Here is a 21,002-nt window from a genome sequence, read left to right as displayed (position 1 = left end):
AATAGCAGACGAGTCTACACCGAACTGGAGGTCACATGGCCTTCTCGGAGTCCAACGACCATAGAATCCTACCGCCCTAGGATTCCGGAGCCCGGTACGGGAAGTGGTCTAAGGCTCGGAAGATCCTTAAAGAATTTCCTTCCCCAGTCTTGACCACTCTCTTCTATCCGCTTTGGCTTCCTCCTTCCTAGTAGCTCGCTAGAGGCCTACAAAGGGCTGCAAAGGGCAGTAAAAAAAAAAAAGTCTCAAGAAAAGTGTAGGACAAATAGTGTGAAGAGAGGAAGTGTACGGAACACGGACGTGCATGCGCGACGTACTACGTGTTGCGTGCGCGACGTGCTGCGAACTCCGAGGGGACGCCGGCTGGGGTTGCGTCACTCGGCCGGCGCCCGCCCGGAAGCTTTCTCTGGTTCCCCTCCCGCTTTCCACTTGCCGGGGGCGGTGGCTACCTCTGTGGTTTGTACTTCCCCGAAACTCTAATTGAGATTGGCGCACCCCGATGGAGGAGACAGTGTGCGCGGCCGCTGCCCCGGACCCCAGCAGCTTCGGCTCCATGGTGAAGGAAGAGGGGGCGGCTGCGACGGCTCCGGCGGCCTGTATGGGGATGTGAGAAGTCTCAGGTGATTCTGGCCGGGGCCGGGCGGGGTCAGAGGTCGTGGTTGCGGGCTCACGCTCTGCCGGCTTCTCTTTTTTCTGCTTTTCTTCCGTCCAAATGAGGCTGGTTGCACTCGACCTGTAGCTTGTCCCGGGTGAATGCGCGGTCCTTTGGGGGTATCCACTTGGCTTCCTGTAAACCCCGGTGAGAAGAGAGGAAAGGCCATGATTCATTACTGGAAAGAAAAGGGTGTGTTAATTTACATACGTATATGTAGATTATCTATCATACACTTATACGTAAATAAAGTTTGATAATGGACATATATGTATGCTACGTATCCTACCTGTTTGTGTTAGCTATTATGTACATTCCTAATTTATGCATATTCAAACTAAATATATCTCGTGGCCATTTACATCTCTAATCATCTATATTGTATACATACAAATGTGAACAAAGCTATGGTGTTTGCAAAGCTCTTTACCCGCTACAACTTTGTGGAGTAGGTACGCCGATTTTACCGGTGAAATCGGTTGATTTACAAGTGTAATTAAGCTGTTACTGCGCGCTGCCTCTCTGCTAGGCTATGGGAATGCATATAAAGAATGAAAATATTGGTGCTCACTAAACGCTTGCATTTTAATGACACAAGTACAAATAAAAATGTATATAAATATGAAGCTCATAACTGCGTATGCACCCAAAGTAATTAAATTTAAAGTAATTTGGGAGTGTGGGGCTTCTTAGTTGAAGAGATCAAGAAAACCTTGAAGACAACCATGGCTAAGTGAAGAGGACTGGTCTTGGGGGACTAAAGCTAAATGACTTTCTCAGGTTTTGAGGTCTGCTTGTCTCCAAGTCCAGCAGTCTCTCCTCTGTATCATTGTATTCAGAAATGTGCAGGGAGCAACTCCACCAGAGCTTCTGCAATTCATTTCAACTCCTCATCTATTTGTTAAACACCTCTCAGGTGCAGGGCACTATACTGGACTTAAAGGCACAAATCCCTGCCCATGTGTACCTTATAGTCTTGAAGCTAAGAGACAGAAAATGTTTTGTTTTGTTTTTCCTTTTTGTGGTGCAGAGAATGGTCCCAGACCTGTAATTTCATGAAATTAACCTACTCAGGATTACACAACTAGAACGTGTACAGCCTCTTTGTAACAAAATGGTGCATAAGTGAATAAGCTAGCAACTGTGCAATTGAAGAAAGTTTGATGATAAGATGACATTTGTCTGGGACATTAAAGCAGAAGTCTCCAGATAAAGAGAAAGAGCAATGCAGACAAAACAAACTGAATTTTTTTTTAATGAGTTAGGATTCAGCTTAGAAGAAGCTTGGTATAGTGGATAGAAACTTGTCAGGAACATCTGACTTCAATATTTGCCTCTGACACTGGCTTTATGCCACTCCTACTTATAGATTGCTGAATATTTCCTAAAAATTAAGTTTAGATTCCTTTTCCTGGTGTTTTGGGCATATCACTGTTATAATTTAGACTAGAGAGTAGTATTCACTTGGTTCTTTATATCCTAGAGTTTTGCATGGTGCTTGGCACTCTAGTGGTGCCTGGCACATAATAGCCATTGATGGGTACGTCCTTGTCATTCCACCTTTACCTCATCTTACTTCCCCTTTACATATGTATATTAGTATGCATATTGTGTATCATGTGTGTTACATAATTATTACATACATTCCCTCTTTTCCCGGAGAGAGATAAAGTTGACAAGGATCTTAACCTGTAACTTGGGAAAGTAACGCATTATTTGGTTGCTTATTAGTTTGACCTCATCTCTACTGAATCTCTTAAAAATTAAGGGATTAAAAATTAAGTAATTAATATATGTTATGTGATTTGCAGAGCTGTTAGATGAATCAAATATCATCTGAGTTGAAATACTATTTTCAGGTTGAATTGTAATTAAACTATACATTAACTTAGTGTCTCTAGCCTTTATTACAGTTGGAAACTTGATATTTTGTTGTTGCTCTCCTCTTTTCTTCCCAATAACACAATTTTACCAAATTAGCCTGTTTGTTTCTTATGCCTAATCTGTCTGTAATAAAAAAATATTCAAGTATCAACTCTATCACGTGCTAAGAGGGATACAAGAGAAGTACAAAGTGGGCATCCTGTTGAGAGGCTTGTAGTCTATTTAACAAGACAGTTACTTATCTAATGTGAATCAAAATAATTAAATACTACCTTGTGAGGAATTAAGTGCAATAAAAGTTTCCCTAAGAGATCTGTAAGGGGATGGAATTGCTGGAAAAGGTAGAAGCCTTGAAGGATGAAATAAAATTTAAAATTATTATTAATATCTTTGATTTTCATATTATCTCATTTCTAGGTATATCTTTCCTCCTCCTTTAGGCAACGAATCATCCCTTGTAATAGAGAGTAGAAGCTTTATAAACAAATGGGAGGAGGGAGAGAAGAGCCAAAAGTTTGGGGATGAGTAATTCTATTGCCTTACTTCTGATAACTATTTCATACAATTTATCCTGTTTTTAACTTGTTTTTATGTTATCTCTCCTATTAGATTGTGAGCTTCTTATCCACAGGACTATCTTTTTTTTAATTTTTTTTTTATTCCTAGTGCATAGCATGGTGGTTGGTACATATGTGTTAGGTGCTTAATAAATGGCTTTTGATTTACTAATAGGGAATAGGGTAAGGAAACAAGGATTTACTAGGTATCTACTATATGCTAGATACTAAACTAAGACCTTTGTAAATATTATCTCATTTTATCCTCACAACAATTTTATGAAAATAGATACTATTATTATTCTTATTTTACAGTTGAGGAAACAGGCAGACTTGTTAGGTGCCTTGCCCAGGGTCATACAAGTAGTAAGTGTCTAAGGTTGAATTTAAACTCAGATCTTCCTGATTTCAAAACAAGTGCACAATCCATGGTATTGCCTAAGAAATACAAAGTTGCTGAAAATGAATATGGTTTTGTGGGGCATGTGAGAATACCTGCACGACCCAGGTGAAAGTTAGCTAGGAAAGATGACCCCAGGTTATAGAAGCATTGAAGGAAAAGCAGTTTGGTAGCTGACATTTGAGGAGAGGTGTGACACAATGAAAGTGATATTTAGGAGTTTTATTGGTCTGGTAGATTATTTAGAGATGAGAGAGACTAAAGGTAATAAAAATCCCTGATAGAATTTAGGTTAAGGGCCTACATTAAGTTAGTGACATTGGAAAGGAAAGAGTTAAATCCAAAAGGAAGAAAATTATAGAGAAGGGATTTATTTAGAAGGAAGAATGAAAGGTGACACCAGATTTCTAACCTGAAGATAGTACAGTGATATACTTTTCAAAGTAGAGGAGATGGAAAGTGGAAGTAATAAATTTAGATCAACTTTTCTAGGTATTCAACCTGAATTACTTGTTTTTATTAAGTTGCTATTTGAAAAATTATACATAGCACCTTTTTCATGCAAAAGATGGTTAAAATTTATTTTTAGTTAATTTTTTCAATCCATAATTACTGAAGAATTATTAGAAAGCTTTTAAGCAATCTTATATGTCAGGTGCAAAAACTATGAGCATAGGTTCTCTGCTAGGTGCTGAAAATACAAATAAAAAAAAGGTGGGCAGTTTCTGCTCTTAAGAAATTATATTCTTTCCAAGGAGACACTCTATATATAATATGTGCTATTCAAAAAGTCTTATTGCACATTTAAGCTTTGGATAGTGTAAGCAGAAATGGCACTAATAGTTGGGGTGGGCTGTGGGAGGGATTAGGAAGAGCTTGGAGTAGAAAATCTTTGAACTAAGTTTTATTTTATTTTTAATAATGATAGCATTTTAATTTTTCAAAATACATGCAGATAGTTTTCAACATTCACTTTTGCAAAACCTTGTGTTCCAAATTTTTCTCTCTCCCTCCCCACCTTCTCCCTTCCCTAAATAGCAAATAATCCTATATAGGTTAAACATGTGCAGTGATTCTAAACATATTTCCACTTTATCATGCTGCACAAGAACAACCAGATCAAAAGGGGAAAAAATGAGAAAAGAACAAGCAAGCAAACAACAAAAAGGTGAAAATACTATGTTGTTATCTGCATAGTCTTCTTTCTACATGCAGATGGCTCTGTCCCTCATAAGTCTACTGGAATTGGCCTGAAACATCTCAATGTTGAAAAGAGCCAAGTCCATCAGAGTTGATCATCACATATTCTTGTTAATTGTTGTGTACATTATTCTCTTGATTTACTCACTTCACTTAGCATCACTTCATGTAAGTCTGTCTAAGCCTCTCTAAAATCATCCTGATGATTATTTCTTTTAGAACAGTAATATTCCATAACATTTGTATATCATAATTTATTCAGCCAGTCTCTATATCCGGTTCCTTGCCACTACAAAAAGAGCTACTATAAACATTTTTGCACTTGTGGGTCCTTTTTCATCTTTTATGATCTTTTTGGAATACAGACAGTTTCTGCTGGATCAAAGGATGAACTAAGTCTTAAAGGAAGGACCTTTATGAATCATATTTAGAAGTTGGATTGAATTTAAGAATGGGGAATGAAAGGCATAGAAGTGGAGTGCTGGATGAGGGACAAGAGCACAAGTCTAGCTAGACCCTAGAGTGCAAGATAAAGTAGTTGTGAAATTTTTCTATTTTATCCTAGTGCAGAAATTCTTAATCAGTGGTATTCATCATAATATTAAAGGTATCCATGACATGAAAAAGATTTAAGAACTCTTTCCCAAGGGCATTTGAGAACCTTTATAGTTTATCGAGTAGAGGAAACCTGGATACTTAAAGAACCTAATTTTTACTTTGTGGGGAAGACTTGAAGCTGGAAGAACAGTTAGGAGGTCAGTATGGCAGTTTAAGTTAAAGGTAACAAAGATCTAAACTAAGATGATGTCAGAATGGGGATGAATGGATATGAGAGATGTCTTAGAGATAGAAATGACAAAATTAGGCAACTGATTAGAGATGGGTCAAGGAACGTAAGGAATAGTTAGGTTAAGGCCACTTTTAGAGAGATAAGGAGGATGGCAATACTGTCAATGGAAATATTGCAATTTGAAGATGATTTAGGGAGAAAGACAATGATTTCTGCTTTGGGTATGTTTTGCTTTAACATGACTATGAAATACTTAATTTGAAGTGTTCTGCAGACAATTGGTGATGCAATTCTGGAGATCTGGAAAGAAAGTGGAATTAACTATCTAGATCTGGAAGTTATCTCTATTGAAATGATTTATCTAGAGGCAGCTAGGTATCTCAGTGGATAGTGAACTGACCAGGAGTCAGGAAAACCTGTTTAAATTCGTCCTGAGACAGCGATATTTTGGGCAAGTCACTTAACCTGTTTGCCTTATTTTGCTCATCTATAGAATAGAGATTATATACCCACTTCAGAGGATTGTTGGGAAGCTCAAATGAGATAATTATTATAAAGTGCTATAGGTAATTTTTATTATTTTTATTCATATAGCTATTGTTATTCGTGAAATCATGAATGAAAGGAAGAAAGCATTTAAATGCTCTGTATCTGCCAAGTACTATGCAAAATGTTAGAGATTAAAAAAAAAAAAAAAGAAAGAAAATGCTGTGTGCTATCTTATCAGTTGCAAATAAAATGGAAAGGCCCAGAAAAACCAAGATTGTATCAGTAAGTTGAAATAACAGTACCAAATGGTCTGGAAGATAAAAGAAGACCGTTGGTAAGATCTAGAAGGCTTTAGGATTGTGGTAAGTCATATAGTAAGGCCTGGTGGTACTCCATCTTTCTAGGAAGTTTGAAGTCAGTCTTTCTATCCCATTATAGTGTAGGACTGGGCAGCTGAGGCTCCTCTGGGGAGGGGTGTCTTAAGACAATATAGAACATAACATGCCCTTGCCACCCTTGAAGTGTACTTTAGATGTGATACAGATGAAGAGCTAGAAAAGACTGATTAGACAGGCAAGAGAACCAGGAAAGAGGATTGTCACCAGTACTCATAAGAGTTTTTTTAGGAGGGGAATGTCAAATGCTATAGAAAAACCAAGAAGTTCTTGATTTGAAGAACATTAACCATCCTAAAAGTTCAGTGTTACTATATTAGCACATTCTTTTCTTAGTAGAGACTTATTTCAGAATCCTAATCATAATCATTGTGTCATTGTGTGAACTTAAAACATAATAAAGATCATATTTTCTAAAGTAGGGATTTTTTTAAATAGTTTTTTTCCCCAAATACATGCAAAGATAATTTTCAGTATTCACTTTTGTAAAACCTTATGTTCCCAGTTTTTCTCCCTCTCTCCCCCTTCCCCAAGACAGCAAGCAGTCTGATATAGGTTAGACATGTGGAAACTTGTAAATATTTTCATATTCATCATGCTACATAAGAAAATCAGATCAAAAGAGAAAAAACAAAAGGAAAATAACAACAAAGTGAAAATCCTATGCATTGATCCACCTTCAGTCTCCATAGTTTTCTCTCTATGGATACAGATACCACAAATCTATTGGAATTGCTAAAGTAGGAATTTTTACCATTTTTGTGCCACTAGTCCCTTTTGGTAGCTTAGTGATCTTTATGCAGTTCTCACAATGTATTTTAAATGTTTGAAATAAAATTCATATAATATTGCAAAGGAAACCAATTATAAATTTTTATATAAAATTATCAAAGTTTATAGGCTCCCAGGTTTAAAAACTGAAGGTCTTTGAAAGAATTTAGTAGATTACATTTCCATTATGTTACTGTTTAATATATAGCCTCTAAGGACTTAGTTTGCCATAGTGAAAAGAACATTGGGATTGGAATCAAAAAACCTGGGTTCAACTTCATATAGGTGTAGCCTATACACCTCTTAGCCATGTTACTGTAACAAGTCATCTTAACTTCACGAAGTCTTCATTTCCTTTCATATGAAAGGGACGTAAATGATACTTTAATTGTTTACCTGGCAGGGCTTATAAGAGGATCAAATGAAATAAGATCAGTAAAGCAGTTCACATAGTGTAAAGCATTGTATAAAATGTGATCTGTGTACATTTGCTAAGCAGCTAGTAATTAACTAATAAAAAGGATAAACAAAATTTATTTTTATTCTTTCAAAGTTAACATTGTAGTTTCATGCCTGAATATTTTGAATATATCATATATGTTAATCTAATTTATAAATTATGGCTAGTTTATAATTGAGTGATTCTAGATGACATAATGTTAACCAGAAACCACAAACCTAACTTTTTTCATGCCTTTTTCACTTAGTCAAAGAACAGTCTTAATTCCCATTAATTATTTATTTTCTAGTCCAGGTAGATTTACTATTGTTTCCCCATTTCTCCATATGTGAAAATGTCTAAAGGAAAAATGTAGGATAATACCTGAGGAAAATGTAAATATGTAATTCTGTTTCTCCCTGGCTCTTTGTAATTTAGTGGAAATAAATAATTCTTGATTTTAGTGATTGAAAATTATTGTTTTTAGAAGCTTGACATTACATCAGAAGGTCTTCTATTAGTTTATTGTTTAGTTTCAAAATGTATTTTTGTTTATGTTCTCTTGAAAATAGCTATAGTTTTTGTGTCCAGAGGGAAGTCTTTAAAGATTTTGTTTTTGTAAATAAAGATATTTAAACATTTCAGATATGCATTACATATAAACTAAAAGATTTTTTTTTTAAGGTGAGTTGTGCAAAATTAGTTATTACACAGGGCTACTAGTTCAGGATAAGTATAGCAACAAGAAGATAAATTCTAAAACATTCTGTTGGCAAGAATTACAGTGTTTAAAAGAAAGTTTGTTTTTCTTTGTTTTCTATAAAGCTTGGTTATGATATAGAACTTATTAAGTATTAGTAAGTTACGTTTAATGTTCTAGAAAAGAGAAAGTATGTAGCTGGAAGTCTTGAGGCAGAGGGAACAGTGTGTTATATATTTAATCAAAGGGTGATCAGTCTTCCTGCAAGTTCAATTATTTATATAGTCTGCCCCTGAGGAAAAGAAAGTAAAGTACTAAGGTACTGTTGGCCTGAAGTTGAGAAATGAGTTGGAGTGAGAAAAGGTACACAAATAAAAGACAGGATTCAGAAGAAAAAACTGAGGTTTCACAGTTTTGACAAAGCACTGTTTATTGGGCTGCAGCAGACTTGAAATGTAAGTGATTACTGTTGATTATTGGAGAAATCAGGGAAAGTTTGAAATTTTGGAAAATTATCAATTAAACTATTCTTGGGGTATGGATAGCATTTCAGCAGAAAAAGAGACAGAAAGAGAGAGAGACACAGAGAGAAACAGAGAGAGAGAGACAGAGAGAGAGAGAGAGAAAGAGAGAGAGACAGAGAGTGTCTTTTTTTCTCTAAGCATGTGATATATGAGAAGCATTATGGTAGAATGGAATATTGTAGTATAATTCAAACACTTCAAATAACCTATTTTGGCTTTAGCACCTGATAAATAGAAGTTGCTAGGAAGAAAATAAGAAGGTAGATCAATGGGACATAGAGATTCAAGGATTAAATCCAAATACATATAAAAGGTTAGTTTATGATTATTTAACTTGGTGAGATTTTAAACATTGGGGTGAACTGTCATAATAAATGATTTCAGGAAAATTGTATTTTAGCAGAGGAAAATAAATGTGGATCCTGTAAAATCTGTTGCACCATATGTAACAGTAAATAGCATATAGGATAGTTTCAATTTCTTTTGGAATTAGCTGTGAAGAAAGGTTTGACCTATGGTTTCATTGGTTTAGGACAGTGATGTGAGACTCAGAAATGGGGATCACTAATCTTCACATATGGAAACCAGCCAGCTACATATTAATTTTAGAATGTAATTTTTTTATTGTGTTTTATTTATTTTGTTAAATATTTCTCAAGTGCATTTTAATCTGGTTCAGGCTGTTGCAGGGCCTATGTTTTGTATGTTTGACACATCCCTCTGATATAGGGAACTGTGAGGAAAGTCCCTTTACCAATATAGTTTACCTACTGGTAACTTTAGTATTAAGGAGTTGCCTAGAATGAAAGGTTTTAAGTAGTTTTAAAAATCAAAAAATATAAGGTAAAGTGCAATAGCATATTTATCACAGATATACAAGAGACATCCTGACTATGAAAGTACAGATAAAGCCTACCTACTGTTACTAATTCCTAGGAAAATGACATTAGGTGAAAAGAATATGGGGGCCAGTAATTCTGTTGAGTGAAAGGGGAAATGAAGGATATAAAATGTTAGCAGAATTCCTGCTCTTATGAGGTTTTGCTTGTAATGTTGACAGAAAAATTGGTGGTTGGTTTATGTTATTCTATCTCTGGAATAGAAGAAATGATCTGGAACATAACTTGTTATTTTGATGATAAAATTTTTAAGTTGCACAGTGGATAGCAATAAAACTAAAATAAAAAAGAAACCATGGGGAAAATGTTAATACTCATTATAAAACACTTCAAGATTTACAAGGGACAAATATCAAGTTTATATGAGTAATATTGGCTAGACAAATAGAATATAACCAAAAATTTACAAATAGTAAAACATTTGGGAAAAGGTCCAATTTCACTAATAATTAAATAAAATTATAACTGAGAAGTACTTCACACTCTTTAAATTATTAACTATAAATAAAAGTTAAGACAACTTTGCAACTCTGGAAAAAGCAGGTACATTTATATCTTATTGGTGGCAGTACATTTTAGTGCCATTTTTCAATGTTTCAGTTTGACAATGCACCCAGGAGTTGGTCATTTATCTCTACTATGTCAAGTATGACCTATTGAAATAATTAAAGAAGAAAAAAAAAAGCTTCTCTATTTAAAGAACTTTAAGGATTTACTCTATTTAAAAGTTGGCAACAACCCAAATGCCTAGTAGCTAGGGAATGACTAAGAAGCATGTGGTATATTGATAGAAGTATAATGCTACTTTTGTTATAAAGATTGACAGATAGGAAACTACTAAGAAATATGGAAAAGCTTATGTGAAATAATATAAAGCGGGAAAAAATAAGAAACTTGAGTATTATGTAACTATTCAATATACATAAATTATGTAAAGTGTAAATTGCTATTTATTCCTACCATTTTTAAAAATTGTAATAGTTCTGTGAACAAAAAACAATATCAAAGGTGAATGGGTTTGTAGATTATCTCAGTCTGAAAGAAATAGTGGAAGTCAACTAATAAATCAGTAAAGATCAGAGAAAGGCATAGTGATTTTTCGAAAAACTTCCTCCTTTCCCATTCCCTTGTTTTTGTTTTTTTAAGCACAAGTATAAGTTTCCTGTATAGACATTTTGAAGTCCCTCCTTGCCTTCTATACCTCCTCCTTTTTGGTACTCATTAAGCTGAAAAGGCACTTAAGAAGTCATTTAGGTCAGTCTTCTTATTGTACAAGTGAGAAATTTAGACCCTGGTCATTTGTTGGCAGAGCTGGGATTTGAATAGGCTCTTTCACAAACCAGTGCTCTTTCCATTGTACCAAGCTATCTTAACACTTTCCTTTGTGAACTTTTAAGCCAGTAGCAGAATAATATATATAAAATACTTTATACTAAACTATGTCTATAGATTTAATAATTCCACATTAATTGTGGAATATTTCTAGACTTTTCCAAATGGATACTACATGGTTCTCCGCCTGGGTTCCCATGTGGGAACATGAGGAACTGCAATTTAGCTTCATTTCTGAAAGATCTCCCAGCTTCATGGTATCTCTGTCTCAAATACAGAGATTCTGTCAGATTTCTGTGACGCAGGACAAGTCACTTTTCTCCTCTGGGTCTCACTTGCCTCTTTGTTACACTTTCTCCTTTGTTGTCTTTCTACTTTGATTATAATTCTCTGAGAGTACTCTGCCATGTCCTATTTCATGGGTAATTGGTTAGTATAAGAATATTCATTATCTGGCTTTCAATGAATCCTTGAGTTCCAGCAGTCATCATTTTGAGTCATCATCCCTTCCCCAAGTTTCAAGAGCATTTCTTTTTTTTTTTTTTTTTTTTTTTCCCTTATTCTCCCCAGTTGAAAGTAAAACTTTTTTTTTTTTTTTTTTTTTTTTTTGTTACATATACAATCTTTTTTTTTTTTTACATAATTCTGTGTGAGTCATGGTGGGAAAGAAAAATCAGAACAAAAGGAAAAACCATGAGGGAAAAAAAACAGAAAGAAAAAAAGTGAGCCTAGCATGGTGTTAATTTACATTCATTCTCCATTGAAGAGCATCTAGAATCTGTCTCACATTGTATTCAAATATTTACTGTATTCAACTGTATCTGATAAAGAATCCTTACTGTGAAGTACTGTGCAACAGAGATCATTCAGGTCCTCCCTGCTTGAAAACCTGGGGTCCCTGGTATCTTTGAGTGTCTAAAGGGAAATAAGTACTATATAACAGCCTGGCCTCATTACTGTAGACATGTAAAATAATTCAGTTTACAGGACTTGAGTTAACATTTATTCATCATGTTATTTATTTCTTTAGTTTTCTCTTGCCATGATAGCATTATCCAATGAAGAATTTTCAGATGAAGAAATTAAAACTATTTCTAATCATATGAGAAGGTGCTTTAAATCACTATTGATCAGAGAAATGCAAATTAAGACAACTCTAAGATAGATACTACTACACACCTCAGATTGGCTAAAATGACAGGGAAAGATAGGAATGTTGGAGAGGATGTGGGAAAACTGGGACACTGATAAATTGTTGGTGGGAGTTGTGAACAGATCCAGCTATTCTGGAGAGTGATATGGAACTATCCCCAAAGGACTATCAAACTGTGCATACCTTTTGACCTAGCAGTGTTTCTATCCCAAAGAGATCTTGAAGGAAAGGGACCCACGTGCAAAAATGTTTGTGGCAGCCCTTTTTGTGGTGGTAAGAAACTGGAAACTGAGTGAATGCCCATCAGTTGGAGAATGGCTGAATAAGTTATGGTATATGAGTGTTATGGAATAATTTTTTTCTATGCAAATAATCCACATTCATTTCCCAGTGTTCCTTCTCTGGGTGTAGCTGATTCTGTCCATCATCGATCAATTGGAACTGAATCTTTGTCAAAGATATCCACTTTCATTAGAATACAATGTCATACAGTATTGTTGTTGAAGTGTATAATGATCTCCTGCTTTTGCTCATTTCACTTAGCATCAGTTCATGGAAGTCTCTCCAAACCTCTCTGTATTCATCCTGCTGGTCATTTCTTACAGAACAATAATCCATAATATTCATATTCCACAGTTTAACTAACCATTCTCCCATTGATAGGCATCCATTAATTTTCCAGTTTCTAGCCATTACAAAAAGGCTTGTGTATATGTTTTGAAAATAAAAGGCTTCATTTAAAAAATAAAGAGATGCAAATTAAAAAAAGAAAAAACTTTATCCAACTGTTGCTATATTCATTAAATTCCTTTTTTGTAGACTAAATTTCCAATCCTATTAAGCTTATTTTCATTTTTTTTTTTCATTAAAGGCAGACATTTAATATTATAAAAATGAAGAAAAAATGGGGATGGTGGCTTTTGCCTTTTATCCCTGAGTCTGGGGAGCCTTAAACTCAGGGATTCTGAGTTGCAGGGGAATAAAACTGATAGTTATTTGCACTAAATCTGGTAATGATACAGGTGAGTCCCTGGGGAAAGGGACCTATTAGGTTGCCTAATAAAAGGCAAACTGACTTGGGCTAGAAAAACTGAGCATAGTCAATTGTTCTTGTGCTGATTATTACTGGGATAAGCCTGTTCTGTGGCCATTTTGGTTCCATCCATAGTGAGATAAGAAGTTATAGTCTCCAGAAAAAAAAAATAAGAAAAGAAACTTTTTCTTTCCTTTTTTTTTTTTTTTTTTTTCTGCTGAGGCAATTGGAGTTAAGTGATTTGTCCAGAGTTACTGTGGCAAGAAGTGTTAAATGTCTAAGGTCAAATTTGAACTCAGATCCTCTCGACTTCAGGGCTGGTGCTCTATCCACTACACCAACTAGTTTCCCTGGAAAACTTTTCTTTAGGAAAAAAGGGAGTAGAATTTCTATTGTTCATACATTTTAAGTATTATATTTGTGGTTTGGCTGTATTTGTAATGAATTGTTTAATTTTTTTTTTTTATGTTTGTGTGTGTGTTTAGAATTGAAGAGTGTGACACCTGGCCTCTAATACCAGCAGTTTCTTTGTTCTGTGATCAATGTGACTCACCTGAACACTTTAGTACTTAACGAGATGAGCCAGGATCGTGGAAAATATGACTTTTATATTGGTTTGGGATTGGCTATGAGCTCCAGTATATTCATTGGAGGAAGCTTCATTTTAAAAAAGAAGGGCCTTTTAAGGCTAGCCAGAAAAGGCTCCATGAGAGCAGGTAAGTTATGTCTCTTTTATGCTCTCTATAAAAGATTTATTCTTGATAAAATTATCTTGTAGGTTTTTAGGCTATTTGTGTTTAGTTTTGTTCTCAGTACCCCTCTCCTTCCATCCCTCCCCCCTAGTTTTGAATAGTCTATATTGCTGACAGAATGAAAGTGATCAGTGAAATAAATGCTGCTGCTTCCCCCTTCCCCCCAAAAAAAGGACATTTTCCTTAAGCACAAAAATGTTATTCCTTCCTGTGGTTACTTGCTTGGCTTCTTCACTTTCCCTTCCTTAAGCTTCCTTAAGAACTGTTTCCTTGGAACCCTTCAAATAGAGATTGGTATGTTACTACAGAGAATCTTTTTGGTTCAGTGATGGCCACTGCTGCCCGTCCAATTTTCAAATTCTGTTATTCTGTCCAATTTTTCTATAGATAGATTTGAGTTGGACAAAAATTGACCTATAATCATGTTCTTTAAGTGATAGCAAAAGTAAGAAGTTGTGGAAAAATAAGGGAAAAGAACAAAATTATCAAAGATGAGAATTATGAAAATAAAAGTGAATAAACAATTTTATTTGAATTGACATCTTTTTAAAAAGCTTTCATAATGAATACATTTAATATAGACTTTTCAGTATATGTTTATATTTTTCTTTTTGGGGAAACTTTATTTTAGAGGCAAAAATGTTATACACCCTCATTAATTTTTTTTGAATATTTCATATTTATACATATGTTTGCATTATAAATTAGAAAATTTTTTTGCATGTTTATCAAAGAATATTTTGAAGATGTGGTTTTTTTAAATACTAAATATTTTCCTCCATATTCCCTTTATATTTCTACATGTCCTTACTGATTGTGGTCAGAATGTTTAGAATTTGATGATCTTCCAAAAGTCTAAAAAATATTTTTTCTTCATTTTCAGGTCAAGGTGGCCATGCATATCTTAAAGAATGGTTATGGTGGGCTGGACTTCTGTCAAGTATGTATTAAATAAAATGACAGAAAATATTATCATTTTAGATTCAAACTTTTTTATGCAGTCCCTGAGTTTTAAAAGTAGTTTATGTAAAGGATTTTAATGTATTCTATTTTATTTTAAAATTTAAAGTTATTTTAAGATAACTAATAGATTGTTAGATATATTAAAATATTTTCTTCTACTTATCTGGGTTTAGCAGATTATTGTTGGTAACATTCTTCTCCTCCCTCAGTATAATGACAGCTATTCATGGTCCTTTTGAAAACTTAATAGCACTGTCATTTCTTGTAAAAATTTTATCAGTTGGAAGTGGAAATCTTCAACATAAAGAAGATCCAACTCACTTCCAGTTGATCAATGATGGACAGAAATAACTATGCCCAGAGAAGGAACACTGGGAAGTGAATGTAAATTGTTAGCACTACTGTCTATGTACCCAGGTTACTTATACCTTCGGAAGCTAATAATTAATGTGCAACAAGAAAATGGTATTTACACACATATGTATCTAGGTTATATTGTAACACATGTAAAATATATGGGATTACCTGCCATCGAGGGGAGGGAGTGGAGGGAGGGAGGGGATAATTTGGAAAAATGAATAAAAAAAAAATTTTTTTATCAGTAACATTGGTAGTTGCCATATATTTCAAGTGATGATATATTTTTCTGAATCATCTAGTGTTGAGCATATTCTGAAAATTAAAAACAAAAAACCCAAAAAAACCCTGAATTTCATTAGGACATTTTAAAGAAGAAACAAAAATAATTTTTTTCTCAGTAATTCTTTAACTTATTTTTAAAAGGCATTCAAAGAATGGTGATGACATTTGGGACTTAAATTGTTAGCATTTTGCAATTTTTCTTGTTCCAAGTTGGAACCAAAAGAAACCTTGAAATACATTTCATTAATGCCTTTTTTCTTTGCCTGAGTCATTCCAGGAAGGGTGGGAGGAACTTCAAAACAGCCTCTTTTTCTTTCTTTTAGATTGTACCATTAAAAACATTCAGTATTCTAGATGAAAATATAAGACATTAAAATATAAAAACTAGTAGCTTTATTTAAGCTTCTTGATTTAAAAAAAAAAAAAAACAACAGTTGAGTATATTACACTGTGTAATAGTCAGACTTACTGGCTTGAAACTTCTTGGGAAATATTTTTTTAAAAAAATACAACTGTTTTCTTTCATTTTCTGTATTTCAGAAAAAGTTTATTGTGTACTGATTTGCACTGTTTATATATTTGTTCAGTATAGGAATTCTATAAGTGTCTTACTATTAGTTTTTTGCCTCTTAAATTTAGGCATTAACTTTATGTGCTCTCTATATTATTTCAATTAAGCCCTTTAGTTTATTTATATATATATTATATATATATATATATATATATATATATATATATATTTTTTTTTTTTTTTTTTTTGTTGTTGTTGTTGTTGTTGTTGTTGGTTTGCCATGTTGTCCCAGAAAGTTTCCTTTAACATGGAAAAAGGAACCCCTAACAATTAAATCAGGAAAATGTTTAGAATGCTTAAGCAGATGAAATAATCCATACATAATATTGCATAAATCTTAACTGGTAATTTGTATTAACGTATATAAATACAGGATTTAAAAACAACAACAACAACATAATTTTGATTAATAACAGTGAAACTGACCCTACTCTTTTTTAATTCAACCCACAGTGGGAGCTGGTGAGGTGGCCAACTTTGCTGCTTATGCCTTTGCACCAGCCACATTAGTGACTCCATTAGGAGCTCTTAGTGTTCTTGTAAGGTAAGGAAGACTTTTTTGCATGGCAAGAATAAAAATGTTTAGTATTATCTGTTTTTGCTTATGAATCTTCTATTAACAGTTGGACTTCAGTTTTTAATGTTAAGTTAAAAGTCTTTGTATAAAGCAATCATTGTTGCGGCCCAGTAGGAATCAATATTTAGTGATTTTTAGTTTTACACAGAGAGATCCTCTGAAGATTCTGTAATTGTAAAATTGTAAGACTTATACCAGATTATTTTCTTAATTCAGTGCACTGAACATTTTTATTCTTCCCAAATTTAAATAATTATTTGGATTTATCATTCTTAACAAGTAGCATTTTATTTGGAATGAGATCTAGAACTATGCTATATGCATTCATTATTTGTTATTAGTTCTCAGATTTTATCTCCCCACTGTTTGGATGAGTATTTGTTTCACATATGCTGTAAAACTAGAAATGGGAAAGATAAACTAAACATTTTTAATGTTTGGGATAATTTTTTTTTCTTTATAGTGCCATCCTTTCATCATACTTTCTAAATGAAAGACTTAATCTTCATGGAAAAATTGGATGTTTATTAAGTATTTTAGGGTCTACTGTTATGGTAATTCATGCTCCAAAAGAGGAAGAGATAGAGACCTTAAATGAGATGTCACATAAGCTGGGTGATCCAGGTAAGAAAAAGATCACATAAGTCTCTTTTTTTTGTATTATTTTTCAAATTTGGGCTTTAACTTGTAAGCCACTTCCATGTGATTTTTTTTCCCCCTATGTTGCTACATACTGTAGAAATTTACCCCCTGTCGTCCTAGATTATTCAGTTGTAGTGTCCTTTGAGCACAAAATTAATTTATATTTTTACAAAGCAGGTAATAATCTTTGTGTATTAATTGCTACTGTTTTTTTTCCTTTTTATTTTTGCATTTGTATGTGTACTGATACTTTGGAGAATGTATCAATAGATAGGGCTCTGCTAGGTCTAGAAATTGATCATGTTAGAAGAGTGGAATATAGAAAGAACCTGCATTTTATAACAATGTCTTATTTTAAAGTGTAGGCAAACAGATTAATCCTTTTACACAAATTACTAACTGGATATTTAGCAACATAAATGGAGATACACATTTTGTGTTTTGCTTTTAACAAAAATGTAATAAATTTTACCTGTTGTAGTAAATTTATTCCTCACTTGAAAGTTGAGTGGCATCATGTAGTGGGATGACTGGCCAGGGAACTGGAGACCTGGATTCTGAATCAGCTCTGCTATATGATAACTTTGTGACCTGGGGCCAGTCAGCGTACCTTGGAGATCTTCACTTATTCTCTCCTTAGTAAAATAATTTGGATTATTTTTCTGTGGCCTGAAATTATTATGCTCCTTTTCCCCTGGGCTGTGTTACAAAATGCCAGAGCTTTCTCTTTGCATTTAACATTTTAAACTAAATATTACCCTTCTTCTCTCCTCCAGGTTTTGTCGTCTTTGCAACATTGGTTGTCATTGTGTCCTTGATATTAATTTTTGTGGTGGGACCTCGCCACGGACAAACGAACATACTTGTTTACATAACAATCTGCTCCGTAATTGGAGCATTTTCTGTCTCTTGTGTTAAAGGCCTGGGAATTGCTATTAAAGAACTTTTTGCAGGGAAGCCTGTGCTGAGGCACCCACTGTCCTGGATTTTGCTGCTAAGCCTTATACTCTGTGTAAGTACACAGATCAATTATCTAAACAGGGCCCTGGATATATTTAATACATCCATAGTGACTCCAATATATTATGTATTCTTCACTACATCTGTTTTAACTTGCTCAGCTATTCTTTTTAAAGAGTGGCAAAACATGCCTGTCGATGACATCATTGGCACTTTGAGTGGCTTCCTTACAATCATTGTGGGAATCTTTTTATTGCATGCCTTTAAAGATGTCAGTTTTAGTTTAGCAAGTCTGCCTGTGTCTTTTAGAAAAGATGAAAAAGTAGTGAATGGTAATCTGTCCAGCTTGTATGAAGTCTGTAATAATAATGAAGGAAGCTTAGCCTGCGGAAATGAGCAACAAACTGGTGAAAACATCTCTAGAAGAAATGGAAATCTGATGACTTTTTGAAAATAGATATAATTTTTAAAGACTTAATCTGTAATTGTGTGTTTTTTTGTTTTGTTTTGCTGTAAAATGAGCTTGTCTGAAAATAGAAATTGTCATTTTAAATGCTGTCTAAAGACAATCTTTTTTTTTTTTTTTTTAATGATTTCACTACTTTGGACAAGAACAATAATGACTTTGCTTTTCTTAATATATGAAGTATAAGACAATTCACTAAGATGACCTAAATATTGGTTTGGGTTTCTATTAACAGTGTATAATTGTATGATTTCAAACTTCAAATCTTTCATCCAAAAAAAACCCCTTACTGCACTGAGAATTTTAATTATAAAAATAAAATGTTTTATTTCTTCATTGTTGATTAAAACTGAAATGAACACTTGTCATTTACCAAATGACAATGCATTAACATTTCCTTAATCATCTTCCAATATGTGGAAGAAGAAAATATTCCAATATAGTATCCTGTGGATTACACGGTTGTGACTCATGTTGGATGAGTCATGAATTAATCTATAATTAATAGTAATAGATTATGGGAAATGAGAAATACAATTACTTTAATTTTGAAATATTTTGAATGAATCTTAAGTGAGGCAAATAGATAAGAAATAGAATAATTTTTGGTTCAACTATAAGAGTGATTTTCAAATATATAATTTGTCTTGTCAAGTGAATACAGTGACTCCTGTAAAATCTTTAGGTATTTATGAATGATTCAGTTACCACATTGACAATACTTAATGTACAAATTCAAGGAATTTCTTTAAAATGCAGTTTAACAATTCTGCTTACAAGTGTTTTCATTCCCTTGTGCCTTGCTGACCTTAAAGCATTATATGAATGTGAGTTATCGATAATTTTGCATTTTGTACTATTATTAATGTTCTATTGTAGTTATTCCTTAATGTTAGAATGATATGAGGGTGAGACTTCAGTTTCTAGAGAGTGGAGAGACTTAAATACATTTGTATAATTGTATCTCCATATAGCAGTTTATATTAGCTCATTTGATATTCACAATAATAGAGTGAGGGAGGCCAGTTAATATTATAGCATAAGTGAGGAAAGTTATTGGTTAAATGAGGAAGCCAAGAATGTAACTAATTTTCTTTTCACTAAGTCATAAAATTGTACTTTTGAAATACTTTTTGAGAAACAAATTGAGAAAAGAAATTACTTTTCCAAAAGCCTGAAGAACTAATTCAACTACTATCTTGGACCTAAGATTGTGGAATTAGAGATAGCTTTTCAGTCTAATTTTCCTGATAACCAAATATATGGTCCTGGAATTACCTATTTTCCAATATAAAGTGTGTAATTTTCATCTATAACAGGTTTTGCTGAATGGTTCTGAAAGTAGACAAAAGGAAAAAAAATTCAATTGAATCTTTTTTCCAAATGAATAACTTTAGAGAATAAGTTTTAATCACATGAATTATTGCTTCTGTCACTTAAATTTTACAGGACTTAAGATTTAAAATTGTTTAATAAGAAGTATTTAGAAATAAACATTGCTATCACTTGAAGAGCCTTCATGAACACTATTCACAAATATTACTGGTAGCATTGCTTTTAGAAATCTTTTTTCAGTTCCTGATTAAGAGCATAGCAAAAAAAAAAAAAAAAAAAAAAACACCATGATTTTAATATTTACAAATGATACCAACATGAAATTTTAAGTGTAAGTCCCCTAAATTTATGCTGCTTTTTAAAAAGTATAGTAGTTAGTTGTAGTTGGAAGAGACCCCAGATACCATAATCTTTGTAGGAAAAGTATCCCCTTTATAACCTATCTAGTTAGGGATTATCCAGCTTTTATTGCTACTCAGGGAGTCTGTTTCCACTTTTGGTTAGCTGTCAGTGTTAGAAATATTTTCCTTATATCAAGCCATTGTTCTGTCCCCTGAAGTCAAGCACAAAGAAATCTTAACTCCCTTTTCACTTGGCAACCTTTCAGATTTAATTAGATTGAGTTGTGTACTCTTGAGTTTCTTCCAGATTAAACATTTCTGGGTCCTTCTACCTCTTCTCATTTGTCATCACCATTCTGGTCACCCTTCTCAAGATATCCTACCACTAAATAATATCCTTTCTAAACTGATCTTCCCACAGCCAAAAACAGTATTCCAGAGCAGGTATTTGTAACGTGCCCTCCTGGCAGTTACAACTACTAGTCTGTCCTAGGCCCAACAGAGTACTCTTGACCACTGACCTTTGCAGTGTGAA

At 33.6% G+C, this 21,002-nt stretch overlaps 1 protein-coding gene across 2 annotated transcripts; it reads left to right on the top strand.

The window, feature by feature from the left end:
• Positions 1 to 399: 399 nt before the first annotated feature.
• Positions 400 to 19,140, top strand: NIPA2 (NIPA magnesium transporter 2). 2 transcript variants are annotated; one of them, XM_074300300.1, is made up of 6 exons: positions 400 to 620; positions 13,704 to 13,934; positions 14,854 to 14,910; positions 16,600 to 16,690; positions 17,187 to 17,347; positions 18,142 to 19,140. In XM_074300300.1, exons 2-6 carry the CDS (start codon positions 13,796 to 13,798, stop codon positions 18,774 to 18,776), a joined length of 1,083 nt encoding a protein of 360 aa, XP_074156401.1. In that variant the 5' UTR covers positions 400 to 620; positions 13,704 to 13,795; the 3' UTR covers positions 18,777 to 19,140. The 2 variants fall into 2 exon arrangements, with proteins under 2 accessions (XP_074156401.1, XP_074156402.1); XM_074300301.1 differs by having other exon boundaries at positions 431 to 844.
• Positions 19,141 to 21,002: the final 1,862 nt, after the last annotated feature.

This window comes from Sminthopsis crassicaudata, chromosome 3, assembly GCF_048593235.1.
Source record: "Sminthopsis crassicaudata isolate SCR6 chromosome 3, ASM4859323v1, whole genome shotgun sequence".
Lineage (NCBI taxonomy): Eukaryota > Metazoa > Chordata > Mammalia > Dasyuromorphia > Dasyuridae > Sminthopsis > Sminthopsis crassicaudata.
This window is presented reverse-complemented; position numbering and strand designations above follow the sequence as displayed.